At 41.9% G+C, this 12,881-nt stretch overlaps 1 protein-coding gene across 11 annotated transcripts in view; it reads right to left on the bottom strand.

Annotated features, from left to right (window-relative positions):
- The window catches only part of UNC13B (unc-13 homolog B), a 212,444-nt gene that overhangs the window by 26,017 nt on the left and 173,546 nt on the right, over positions 1 to 12,881 (bottom strand). For 6 of the 11 annotated variants that reach the window (XM_062620424.1, XM_062620418.1, XM_062620422.1 and 3 more), the window contains 6 exons: positions 11,139 to 11,235; positions 10,193 to 10,336; positions 9,975 to 10,052; positions 8,958 to 9,035; positions 8,379 to 8,414; positions 1,870 to 1,958 (listed from right to left, as the gene is read on the bottom strand). In XM_062620424.1, coding sequence (XP_062476408.1) covers positions 1,870 to 1,958; positions 8,379 to 8,414; positions 8,958 to 9,035; positions 9,975 to 10,052; positions 10,193 to 10,336; positions 11,139 to 11,235 — 522 coding nt within the window. The remainder of the gene's footprint in view (positions 1 to 1,869; positions 1,959 to 8,378; positions 8,415 to 8,957; positions 9,036 to 9,974; positions 10,053 to 10,192; positions 10,337 to 11,138; positions 11,236 to 12,881) is intronic. The other 5 variants (XM_062620429.1, XM_062620427.1, XM_062620420.1 and 2 more) reach the window with 1 other exon arrangement.

Below are 12,881 nucleotides of genomic sequence, written 5' to 3'. Positions count from 1 at the left end.
TGTAAACCCCCAGTCAGGGGAAGGAAAGTAACAGAATTCCTTAAAAGATAAAAGTTAACATGAGGCAAAATAGTGAAAAATGCTAAACCCATTACTGTGGCGACAGGTTCACTTGAAAGTGAAACTCGTGCAGATGTAGAGTTCAACAGGAGCCCTTGGCAACAGCAAGTTAAAAGACAACCTCACCTGTGCTGTCAAGACAGAGCCTTCTACTGCCTGTTCCCACAGGAATTCCCTCCTTCCCTCCTACAGCCGCCAAGAACAAAACAGCAGCTACTGCATGTAGTATAAACCACCTTGAGGCTCCTTTTCTCCATGATATTCTTCAAAGCAGGAAAAGCTCCTGTGTCCAGACATAACCCTCTCTCAGCACAAGGGTGGTGAGGCTCTGCAGATACATGCTGCTTTTCCAGCAGGTGCAATTATCTCACACAGATGAAGAAAAGTTAAGATCTGCAGCTTCAGGTGCACACAGTGTGGCAGAACAACTGCTTACAGACTCTGCACAGAATATTGTGGATATGTGTCTTACCTCCCCACATTTACATCCTTCAGAAGATCCCACTTATACAGTAAACCACAGCTCTACTTTTCATTCCCTATTACTATAAAGGAATAAGCAAAGCATCTGAGCTGTCTGACTGGCTAAATCTCTTGCCAGCCCATCTCTCTTAAACACTCGCTGGTATGTATGCTGATACTGAATAATCTCTTTAAATCATATTTGCAAATGTCAAGATTGTACCCTAATTGTCTTTTAACAGTGCACCATGGAGACAGGTTTCAGATAACAGAAACCACCCCTTAATTACGATTTCTCTCTCGTCCTCCATCTAATTATGAACCTTATCAATTCAATTCAGCTACAGTTTGAATCTCTCAATTTCTTGCTATAGCATCCATGGTAATGGGAACTTCTCTCTTATCTCCCTACTTAGCCCTGTGTGCTAAAATACAAATAGTCGCTGACAAATCCCACAGTGCGGTTTTTGGTCATAAGTACTGCAAATCTGTAGGCTGCAGGAGGCCAAGTTGGTACAATTTGCTTTATTCCTCTTGCCCACATTTCAGCTACACTACGGTTCATGCCTGCATTAATCTCGTTATAAATCACAACTTGAAATGAATGGGGTTTATCTTGAAAAGTGGTTGCCTTTGAAGATCATTTGGGAGCCCTGTATTACTAGATCTTGCTTAATTGATGTCTTTCATGGTTCACTACAAAATTATTATGAAGTCAAGTACATTTTTATCCCCAGGTAAACAGTAACATGATTTGCAATAAAACTTAATTGCCATTAATTACTCTGGCAATACTTTAAAGAGGTCCTCCCTTTGAAACATCACAAAACACCATTCACACAGAACAGGTCAATTTCAAATTCTAAACCTGTTTCATTTCTATTCCAATATTCATTTAACAATCATAGAATCACAGAACAGTTAGGGTTGGAAAGGACCTCAGAAATCAGTCAACTGTTTCATACACTTAGAGCACAACGTTTAAACAGGAATGTTACTCCATAAATGCTGAGCTGGAAACTGCTTTCTGAGCAATAAAGAAGCAGGCACTTCTGTTACTGACAAGCACTACTTACAGAAAAAAATCCACTCTATGTAATTCAAATACATTTCACAGTTGAGAGATCTCCATGTCACATTTCTGGGGAAAGCACTACAGAAAGGAGAGACTCTATAGAACATTTCTCACTTCTTTAGATGGTCTTAGTATTTGAAAGACCATGAATTTATGACAAAAAGAAAAATATAATGCAGTTGACAGGAGTGTCTTTTCTCTTCTTAATCAGACTGAATGAGATTAGGCAAAAGAAAGGAATGCTTCAAGGACAGGGACCTCATTATACTCACCTGTTACCAAACACAGCACTCAGCTCATCCAAAACATTGTTCAGCTTCACCTGGAGCTCTTTGAGATGGTCACTTGCTTCTGCATCCAACTGTGGATAAAGAGGAGAACTTAGCTTGAACTCAGAGAACAGTCTGCTGCCCTTCACAGTGTTCTTCACTGTGCAGGGCACTTCAATATGCAGGTGAACTACCACCACTGGACTCTGCTAGCTAGGATGCTCTCCTCCACTGCCTGCTGCTGTTACAGAAGCTATGAAATCAGCAACAGCCAGTCTCCAATACCCTTTGATACCTTTACTGGTATTTGTAAAGTTGAGAAAGAAAGTGAACATGAACAGAGAAAGCAGGCTGAGGAACCAAGCACTGTGCATTATCTTGGGCTCATGGGTCACTTCACTCCTCTAAGTATAGGAGAGAGAGATTTTCAGACTGTTATGTTATTTACTTGTGCATTTGTCCATTCACAGCCTTGAAAGGCGCTATTTCACCTTCCACCCTCCTGTCAAGTGCTCAAACTGAAGACTGACCCAGCCACTGCTCTCAGAAGACTGGAGCCCAGCTATTTTAAAAACGTGGCCACAGCATAATGGCAGGAATTGTGCACTTGTGCACTGATCACTTTGGAAAGCATAATCTCAGCCATGGGTATCGAGCACAAGCAGCTCTACTCTCACATGGAGCAAGGCAGCTTTTTGTAGGCAGTTGTTCAGGGGTTCAGGTTCACAAAAGAAACAAAAAAGAGTGCCCAAGTACTACATGGGTGCTGCTGACACCTTGGCACATTGTGTAAGAATGTGCTTGCCCAAAGCCACCTGCTTTTACATCCAGCAGTGCCCTGTATTCCAGCTGTACTGATTCCTCCAGCCTCGGAAGAGCCACTTTTGGGTAACTTACCTGTATGTTTACATAAACCACATATTTAATGCTTTAGGAACATTCGCTCTGGAAAAGTAACTTGTAAAACAGATTTGCCTTTGTATGCAAGCAGGCAAGCTGCTTGTAAAACAAAGACCTTCCAGAAATGTTTGCATTTGGCATTCAGAGCTTCAGCCCTTACCTCTAAGGCAGAGCATCTATTTACAAATGTAATGAGCCAGATGCCAGTACAGTGGTTAAAAATCAGTTTAGATTTTTACGGTATATCCACATATACAGGATGTGAACATGACAGGAGTTCCCAATTCTATATTCAGTATTCTATATTCAGTATATTCAGAAGCCCTCTTCGTATTCGTCAGCATCTGTCAGAGAAAGCCAACCCTTAAGGGATTTGGAATCTGATCTGTTCATTTTCCTGTTGTAAGCTGGCATGGAAAACTGACTCCATTAGGCATTTGAACCTGTGCTAATGAAATTCCTGGACCAGAATTTTAAAAATAATTAAAAAAATCTCCAAGCAAATGATTTATTTCAGCTTCATAACTTTCGGCATTGCTAGCTCTGATTATTTTTGCTTTATTAAAGTGAATCTGCATTCCTGTTACTTTTTTAACTCCCTTGCTGTAAGAAGGCAGAAGGAGGCTAAACGTGCCAATCACCAGTCATTCTAGCCAAGCTTTTAGGTAACAAAACAAAAACACCATCTGTTGGTGGTGGCTTGTCTTGCCCCTACATTAATCCTTCCCTTCTACTGTGTAAAGGGAGAACGAGTCACAAGCTGTCTGGTTTGCTATCTAAAATTAATGGCACTGAACAGCCCTCTGATTTTGGCCCTTTTTGGGTGATTTGAGGCAGCACCAGCTCATGATTCATCAAAATGTTTTGAGTAACTTCTTTTCCAGCTGGGGAAAAAAAAAAAGCCAGGAGAATTTGGTGTATGACACCTAATCCTCACTATTTACTTCTACATCTTTATAAGCTATCAGATGCATGGTCTAGAGGATATTTAAGGTCAGGATCAACAACTTGCCATTGCTCGCGAACCATGCAATTAATGACTAGCTTTACTTTGAGGCGACACGGAGAGCTCACCAACTACCTCTAAGCTTCTCCTTCCTATTGTACTTGTTGACTGCAAACTGTCTAGGGAGCAAAACGAGGGCTTATTTATAGCCCTCATTTACGAAGAATCTGGAGCAATGCTTTGCTAAGGGGATGAGCTCTGTTATCTGTGGGGTGAGGAACTCTCTGCTCCAGAACACTTACTTACAGCTCTCTGGGTGCAAGTGGCAAGACTGGCAACCCAGATTTAACTTTGAGGTGCCCAGCCTCACCTTCAGGAAGCCAAACCCTGGTGGTAGGAATTCTGATTAAGTATCCACCAAATCATCTGTCATCCTAGAAAGGCTGTTGTCTTCTGAGCAACTGCTACAATGAAAGGAGGAGTCCACATAATACATTACTGATCATTAAAGCTTTGGCATTAGCAAAGTAAATTTCAGGGAATTACCTGAGTGTGATTTAAGTCCATTAGGAAGGTGCTGGTAAGTGTGTACTACTGTTTCACATATATCAACTACATGCCAGTTACAGAGTTCCCTGCAGCATGTGATGTAACTGCAAACAATTTTTTGCCAATACAGTGAAGCACTGATAACACTGCTCAAATGACACAGCGTGTGTTTTGCTGTTGCTGCTCAGCCAATGGATTCTATGCATATCAGCTACTGCTGATAGCAGAACATGCTACTTGGAATGCACAATGAATCTGGTTGGTAAAGCAGGAAGCAGTGTTAGACAATTGGGTCACTGCCATATGTCATGTCCAAACCATTTCTATCAGAAGCTGGAGCTCAAGCAGGCTTATGATCTCCATTTTGTGGGTGTATCAGAGATGATTCAGAGGAAGAAAGCTAATGAAAGATTCTCCGTGCAAAACATGGGACAGTACCCACAGCAAGGTGGCTTTTGATCTCTGAGCAAGTGCTTAAATTCCAGTGGAAACAATGGCTGGTGCAGCTGCAGCTCTGTGGTTGAGACTAACTGTGTGATACAGAAAATGGAGGTGCAGGTAAAGAGGGAAGAGGTAACCCTGTATTTACATCTCAGGAAAGAAAGCAAGGCCCTCTTAATTTTCTGAAAAGAGCTGGGACTTGGCACTGCAGAGAATCTGAACCTTCAAGTCTCATATAAGCACATTCAGGGCTGGAACCTCAAGCTCCTTGCTAATCTGATGGTGCACAGCACTATGAACTTCAATTTAGTTTGATCTTCCACTACAATCATGGATGAAATGGAACCCATGAGTCTTAGAATTTACTGTGATGGGCTTCCAAGCTCTGCAAGAGATGTCATTAGCTCTTTGGTTTCTACATACACTGGTGTGTAACCAGAACTGGAATGCTCATCTGCAGCTGTAGAAACAGCTTTTGCCTTCTAGAAGGTTGAAGATGTTAATCTTAAAGCCAGAGAACCCGTGAAATCATCAGGTCTGATGTGACACATCAGCAGTTAGAGAATTTTGCCCTGCTCTCCTATTTTAGCTTTATGCAAGTTACAGAGTTCATGTGCCTCAGGCCTGAAGTTGCTGATTTTTGTCCTGCCCCCTTCCACTAGCCCCTGGGAGCTCCTCTCTGCAACTGTGAGGCAGGACTTCAACTGATCCAGTCTCCCTTTAGGGACTCACTTGCACTGAATTTTCATCCCCACTTTCCTATAGGATTCAAGAGTAATATGAAATACTGAATCCAAACAACAGCTGACAGCTTCTCAAATACTATGGTGGCCTTAGCCACGGTATGCGGGATGCTAAAGAGGAGTCATCAAATAGATACAGCAAATCCTTTGAGAACATTCCTGTCAAGTCTTGGCAGTTCCTAAGCAGTCCTGAAATTTGTTATTCAGGTGGCTAACTTAGGATTTAGAACATGGGCTAACCCGGCTGAGCATTAAGAGGACAGTCTCCTGAAGCATTAATTGTACAGATTAGCTTGAAATCAAAGGCATGAAAATTGTATGATGACAATCTGCTGCTAATTCCTTGGGTTCCTTAGGCAGTGCTTGTCTCTGATACTCACCTCTCATGCTTTGGAAAAAAAAAGGAAGTGCAGAAATGTATTAAACTAGGCTTCCATAACACATTCAGACTCCAGCAGTGGGCAATGCAGTACAGCACCTTTTAACTTCAGTGTCATGAGTTCATCATTTAGGAAAAGCAAAACAAAATAATGGATTGCAGAAAGCCATTTCTCTCAAGCAAAATGAGAAAATGCTTATTCTGGTGTCAGGGACAGTGTGCAAAGCACAGTGAAGTCTGCAGGAGAACTGCAGAGGTAGGTAGAAAATGCAGGTCACATTAGGTTTTATTAGATAATGTATGAATAATTAAATAAATGGGGCCAAGTTCAGGCAAACACTAGCAATGAAATCTACATAGCCCCCATCAGCACAGAGCTAAATTTCAGTCTCCATTCTGTGGGTGCATTGGAGATTATTCAGAAGAAGAAAAGATTTCAAAATATCAAGGACTCATACTGCAATTCCACTGCTCATTATGCTTTTAACGCTACCTGCCACTTCATAACCACTGGCTTTTCAAAACATGTTTCAGGAATGTCTGAGAATGCTACTGAAGTACAGTAAAGCTGTTTTGATCCCGTGAGATCAACACAGCTCAGAAGGGAAACAAGTATAAATCTTAAAAATCATTTAAGATACCTCTTTCTGTGTGTGCACATGCGATATATATATACGCCTTGAGATCTCAAGCACAGACCCAAGAGAATCCCACCAGAGAGCTCTCTAAAGCTCTGCTGCTGTCATTTCTGACTAGTAATGTTCACAGGCATATGATGTCAACACATTAAACACAGACGTGCTGGGTAATTTTTGCACTGTCTGTGCCTTCTAAGTACTACAGTTGGGAAACTCAGTGAGGGCAAAGGTACCATTCCTCACCTGGGGAGGAAGGAAAAAGTAAAGGAAGGCACTATACCCAGGAGCCCAATCTCAAGAAATAGTACTTGTCAAGCACTTCTGTTCCACGTTATGCTATTACACTGCAGGATGACTATGGGCAAGCCCTGTCTTTTCATTTTCCTTGATGCAAAAGGGAATAAGTGATAATGGATTTCTGCAGGAGTGTGTTTTGGACCCACTGTCCAAGAGCACTAGGTAGCAGAAGTGTTTCAAAGCTTTCCAGAGCTGTGCAGTGCTATAGCTACAGCTTTAGATGGAGATGGATCTGTGAATCAGAAGCAGATGAAGCCACAAGCACACATTAACTCAAACCAGTCCCCAAGGTCTGGCTTCACACATGGTACATCTAACGCTCTGCCACAGGAACAACGGAATATTTGGTACCTAGTTCTCAACAACACCTCTGGGAACACAAAAAGGTGAACAGCTCAAGACAAGCAGGACATACCACTGTGCTATTTTCTTACTTCCCCAAGGAAGCAGTTCCTTTTTGAGCAGAGCAGTCAGGATATCGCTTGTGCAAGGTACCGTGTGGTAAAACCCACAGTTATATTTCCAGCAGCATGTTTGCCTACATGTTCTATTTTCAAAGTCGTTTCACCAATTGCTACTCAGTTTCAACCTGCATCAGAAAAAGGGCTACTCAAAGTAGGACAAGACCTCATTTACTCTAGCAAAACACAGAACCTGGCAGGTTTCAAGTCAAGAAGCAAAGTACTACATAGTCACTGAGAGGGAAACCCCTGGGGATAGCAAATAACATAGGTGCCTAACACAGCACAATTTATTTCTAGTGATCAGCGGCAGCCTAATGAAGTAGACAATCAGCATTTGGAAAGAAAAGAAAAGAAAAAAAATCACTTCCAAAAACCAGCTTCCTAGCATGTTTGCCAGATTTGTTTCTGTGGATTTTACTATTTGCAGCCTGGGTTTCTCTCCCCCTTTTCTTTTGATTCCACAGTACAGGAGAAATACTGGACTCATTACATCTGCTCTACCTTACTTACACCTCTTGAAAAAGGTTTTGAAGGGCAGAATGCAGACAAGAGGTCTAGGCTAGGAAAAGCAGTCATCAGCCTTGATAAATGCTTTTTTTTCTTATCCTACATAACACTGTACCAGGTGGTATTTTCAATTTAAAATACAGGAAAACCCTACTTAATGGCCACCAGTAGGGAAAATAGTAGCAAATTGATTCCTCAGGGGAAATCAAGTGTATATGGATTATAACTTTATAAACCACTTCAAAGACCATTTCATCACAAGCTTATTTTTCCCTGAGAAAAAATGAGCATTTAGCTACCTCTGCTATTACAGCTGGGTGCCTATAATGCTAGTTCTTGATGCAGGGCTCTGAAATTGGGATTGTTGAGAAATTAGGAAGCAATTTCACTCAGAAAATGAATCACATGTGAAAGAATGACAGCAGTTTTTCTTTGCCTCACAGCGTAAATCTATTTGTTGAGATTTTTGCCACCTCATAGAATTCTGCCACTGAGCACAAGAAAGATGCAAAACAGCAATACAGGCAAAAACTGTGCTGCCCATCAGCAAAGCTGACTTTTCTCTTGGCATACAGGTCATAGCACAGGCTCTACCACAAGACAAATAAAGAAAATGCACTTAGGCTTTGCAAATTATTTTTTCCTAACATCAGCATCAGCAGCTTTTTCTTCATCTTCCTGAATCTTGAAAAGCAAAGAAAAAAGAAGAGAATAAATAAATAAATAAATAAATACGCACTGATTATATCAGAAACAGTGACGTGGGGGAAAAAAACCATATTTCTGTAAAAATGGCCATCTCAGGATAAATAGGTACATGAGTACAGAATTATTATTTGCATGTCTGCAATATATTAAGATATTGGACATTTAGTGCCAAAGGTTCCATATTTATATGCCATGTAAAATGATTCCATGTCAACAGTTCTCTGACCTGTCTGTAGAATCTTGTGAAACCACCATGCCCACATCCAGTTCATGTAATCACAGTATGTAGCCTTCTCTTTCCTACTCCCTGCTATTCTGTGCTTCAAAACATTTGCTCCTCCATCTTATGACAAATTTAGTTCAAAAGTGTTCAGGCATGGCTGTCCCCTCACATTTATTATAGTGCCAGATGTGACAGGGCCCTCCTTATGAGTACAGTCTTCAAAAACCAGTATGATGCAAGTAACCTAGTAACAGCGCATTGGGAATGAGTAATTCTCAGCCTCTTAGCGCTCTTACCTCTTTACCACCCATGGCTTCAAACATCTTCTCTAGCTGCACCCTCAGTTGTTGGACGTTATTCATCAGGATGCAGGGCTGAAGGGACAAAAGCAAGTGCCTGTTACTGCCTAGGATGCTGACACATTTTCACCAGTGGTACAGTCTGTGCCTCAACACCCTTCCCCAAGTACCACCAGATCTGAGAGTCAAAACAGCAGGTAGGGTATGCACAGATTTCAGCACAAGTCATTTTTTAATCCAGCTTGAAATGGGATAGCCAGTTCCAGAAACCCCAGATGAGGAAATCTCTGCTGTTGCTTCTTCATCCTCAGCTTTATAAAAGGGTGTCAGGATGAAGTTTTAGTCTCTGCAGCTCCTGCCATGCTTTGCCAGAGTCCAAGCTGTGTCACCTTCAGCCTCTTAATTCTGCCATATGCTACCGTGAGTGGTTTACACCCAGTATCAGAAGGGGAGCTGCCAGCCAAAGCTGCTTCAGAGACACATATGGGTCCTCCCAGGCCAAGCCTGAGAGCAATAGTCAAGAGCAGCCTAAACAATAGACTTCCCTCTGCAGCTACATCCCCAGTACAGGTGTGGGAGATAGCAAAACCAGCACAGGACAAACCCAAGGTTCAAAAATGTAAGGCTCTGTTTTATTTAATACACCAAATTTTACTGAATTCAGGACTAAAGAGCAATTAGATGGAGACAACAGTAAACCAAGGGTGCTGCTGACTACCAGATCAACAGAGCCTTTTTTTTTTCAATCACCTTTCTGTCACACAACCCAGACAGGCATAGTTGAAGCTGATTTCCAGGGGACCTGACAACTCCCAAGCCCTGCAGATCATCTTCAAGACCTAGTATTATTTTATGGCCAAGACACAATTCAATCTGCAAAGGACATGAATGATGATAAAAACAATATGAAAATATTCACACCATCAACATGGTCAGATGCAATGTGAGAAACTTGGTTTCATCAGGATAATTATGTGATTCCTCAGGGCAGAAAAGAAGTTCAGCACAACTCACCAGTTTCTCCTTGGAACAGTAGGACTGGAAGGTCTTGGAGAGAATGTCAGCATACTGCATCAGCACTTTCCCAATAGTCTGTGAAGATAAGGTGTGATCACTGTTACTTGTTCTCTATCACTGCAGGAGAACTCCAGAAAATAAAATGAAAAAAAAACCATCATACTGTTTTGCATCCCACTAAGGGAAAATAAACAGATGGATATTGAAGGTATTACCTTAGCAAACCTCCTATTATAATGAGCAACAATGACAGGGTCTGGGCACTCCAGCTTCTTAATGATCTCAAAGCTCTGATTGAGCTGGGTGAAGACATCCACCACTGAGCAGGAGAACAGAGCATGCTCGGATGTTTGCTGGAACTAAAACAGAAGTACAAGGAGTCATTCTCAAAAGGAAAGATCTGAAATACACCCATTTCATGGATGTCTCCATTATCTGCTGTGTTTGAGGCAGGACAACTTTACCAAACCCTACATTTTCCTCAGATTTAGTCAAAAACTCTCAAAAAGGCCCAGAGGAGCTAAACAGCCAATTCTATCTGATTATGAGTTCATTGTCCTTCACTAACTATGACATGACAAGTACCAAGGAAATGCAGCATGATGCTGAGACCTTTAATGTGCACAGCTTGCCTGTCAGTTGATGACGAAAGATGGACAGAGTGAAGAGCTTTTTTTAGATTTTCTTAAAATTTAGAGTGAATGCCTACATCAGCTTCACAGGCTACAGCACCAACAATCACTGAGCACATGGGAAAGCTCTTGCTCTCCACTGGGAATACTCAGCTAATTAAGAGTAAGATCAGTCTGTCAGTGGATTAAGGTCACTTTCTCACGGCATGACTAAGTATGTGCAAAGTGCCTTATATTTCAATTACCTCTCATAAACAGAGGAGAGATGAGAGAACACCTCCCTGTTAATCTGCTTGACAGATTAACAGCAGTAGAACAGAACAGACATAAAGGAATTATATTCACCTTGCCATTAAACAGCTCTTTTTGACCTGCAGAGAAAAGTCCTAAAAGAAATGAGTTTCCCAGTTGTTAAGTAAGCAGAAAGAGCTACACCCTCTATTTGCATGACAGCTGAATTTACAGCGCTGGTGTTTGGTTCTGGGCACTGAAAGATGTCAGTGTCCTCCACTCAGAGTGAGTTACGTACCCCATCTTTTTTATCTCTCTCCAGAGCACCATGCAGGAATTCTAAGGAAACATCTTCATTTTCATCCAGCCACTGCATCACAAACTGCTCAAACCACCTGCAGGAGGGACAGGAAAGACACCACATTACAGCAAGTAACAGGCAATTCAACCACACTCAGACAGAGTTGCTGTTTCAGCCAGACTTGTGAAAGCTTGCCACTGTTAGAAGTGATCTGAATGCTGTGATTTGTGTGTACAGCCAAAGTTCCTGAAAATACTCCTACTCGTATACAAGCTACCAATGAGCAGGGCCTATACCATCACTGGGCTGGACCAGCAGAACACAGCCTAGCCCAGCTTCTGCAGACTGTTGGTCCTGAGCTGGTTTTGTCCTTTTGTCCAGACAGGACAAGGGAGACTTCCAAACCCACTCTTTGCATGCCAAGAGAGATAGCTGTCCTGATGCCCATTTGGTGTACTACCTTTCATGTGAGAGTTGCAAATAAGCATAAAGGGAGGAAAAGCACTGCCTGTTTTCGAGGGCCCTTCAGCTACTTTATCTGCAGATACAGACATATTTCTGGAGTGCCAGGGGGGAGAATCAAGGCTAGAAGATTTCTCCACTTTAATCCTGTTCTTCTTTTCCCCAAGCTTTCTATAGAACATCCTCTCATCTCCATGGGCTGCTAGTTCTGACTGAGGCGATGCTTGATTAAGATTGTCTTCTGGTCACAGCACAGCACATCTGCTGGGGCTTCCAGGAAGATGGCCAGTCCTGTAAGCACCTCTTCATTGTTTTCTCTTGAAGGAGCACAAAGTTAGTTCATATTAAGCGATGAACCAACAGCCTGGAAGCACGGTCAAGTCCCAAGAACAGGCAGGTCCTACAAGCAGGACAGCAAAGAATGTCTCTATTCCTCCTCCTCACTTATGAGGATAACCTAAATTGTACAGCAGAATCCAAGAAACTGCTGAAACAGCCACTGCTATAACTCAGGAAGATGCCTTACATGAAGCAGTGTTTGAAGCTACCTCCTACACTGAACAAAAGGCATCCATGCAACACCACTCTGGCCAAACAGGCAAGGTGAAAAGTGGCTTCAGCGATCTCCAGGGGTCTTACAGCCAATCATCCCCCTTTGGGATATATTCCCATAGGACAAAAGAAGGGAGGAGTTGTATGTGTTTAACCAACAACATAGCACCTACAGCTATATTTAAATGTCTTGTTTGGCATTTGTTGTACACAAGTTCCAACATAACCACAGCTGAAACAAAGCTTAATTTCCAATGTTACTAAACACCATTCAGAAATAAGGGGGAGATGTGCCCATGTGTAATTTCAGTCCATACAAAAGATTATAACATGAGATTCAGAGTACAGCCTCCTCTAAACAGGCAGCTGCGTTCATATAAAGATTGTGCTAATTATGAGCTGAGTTTGCAAAGAACATGAAAGCCAGACATGAGAGAAGATCAAGAGCAAGTTCACAGAGAATACTAGGTAGCCTTAAATACTCTCTACACTTCGAAACATAAAGAACATCAATGCTAATAATGGAAATTGTAACTGACACAGTGTTAAATGCCAACAGCGACCTATCTATGCAACCCTATTTAATACAGACAGCAACAGTGGAATATTGTCACACATGGACTTCCTGTATTATGGAAAAATTTCTTTGAATGGCACTTCAGGCTCCTAAAAGTCAGCATATTGTGAACTCTGCTACAAGCTTCTTGAGCTTACAGCATTTTGCTT

The sequence above is a fragment of the Pezoporus occidentalis genome, unplaced genomic scaffold, assembly GCF_034315485.1.
Source record: "Pezoporus occidentalis ecotype Australia unplaced genomic scaffold, CSIRO_AGI_Poc_V1 ctg220, whole genome shotgun sequence".
NCBI classification, from domain to species: domain Eukaryota; kingdom Metazoa; phylum Chordata; class Aves; order Psittaciformes; family Psittacidae; genus Pezoporus; species Pezoporus occidentalis.
The sequence above is the reverse complement of the archived record's forward strand: the minus strand, read 5'-3'. Positions and strand labels throughout refer to the sequence as shown.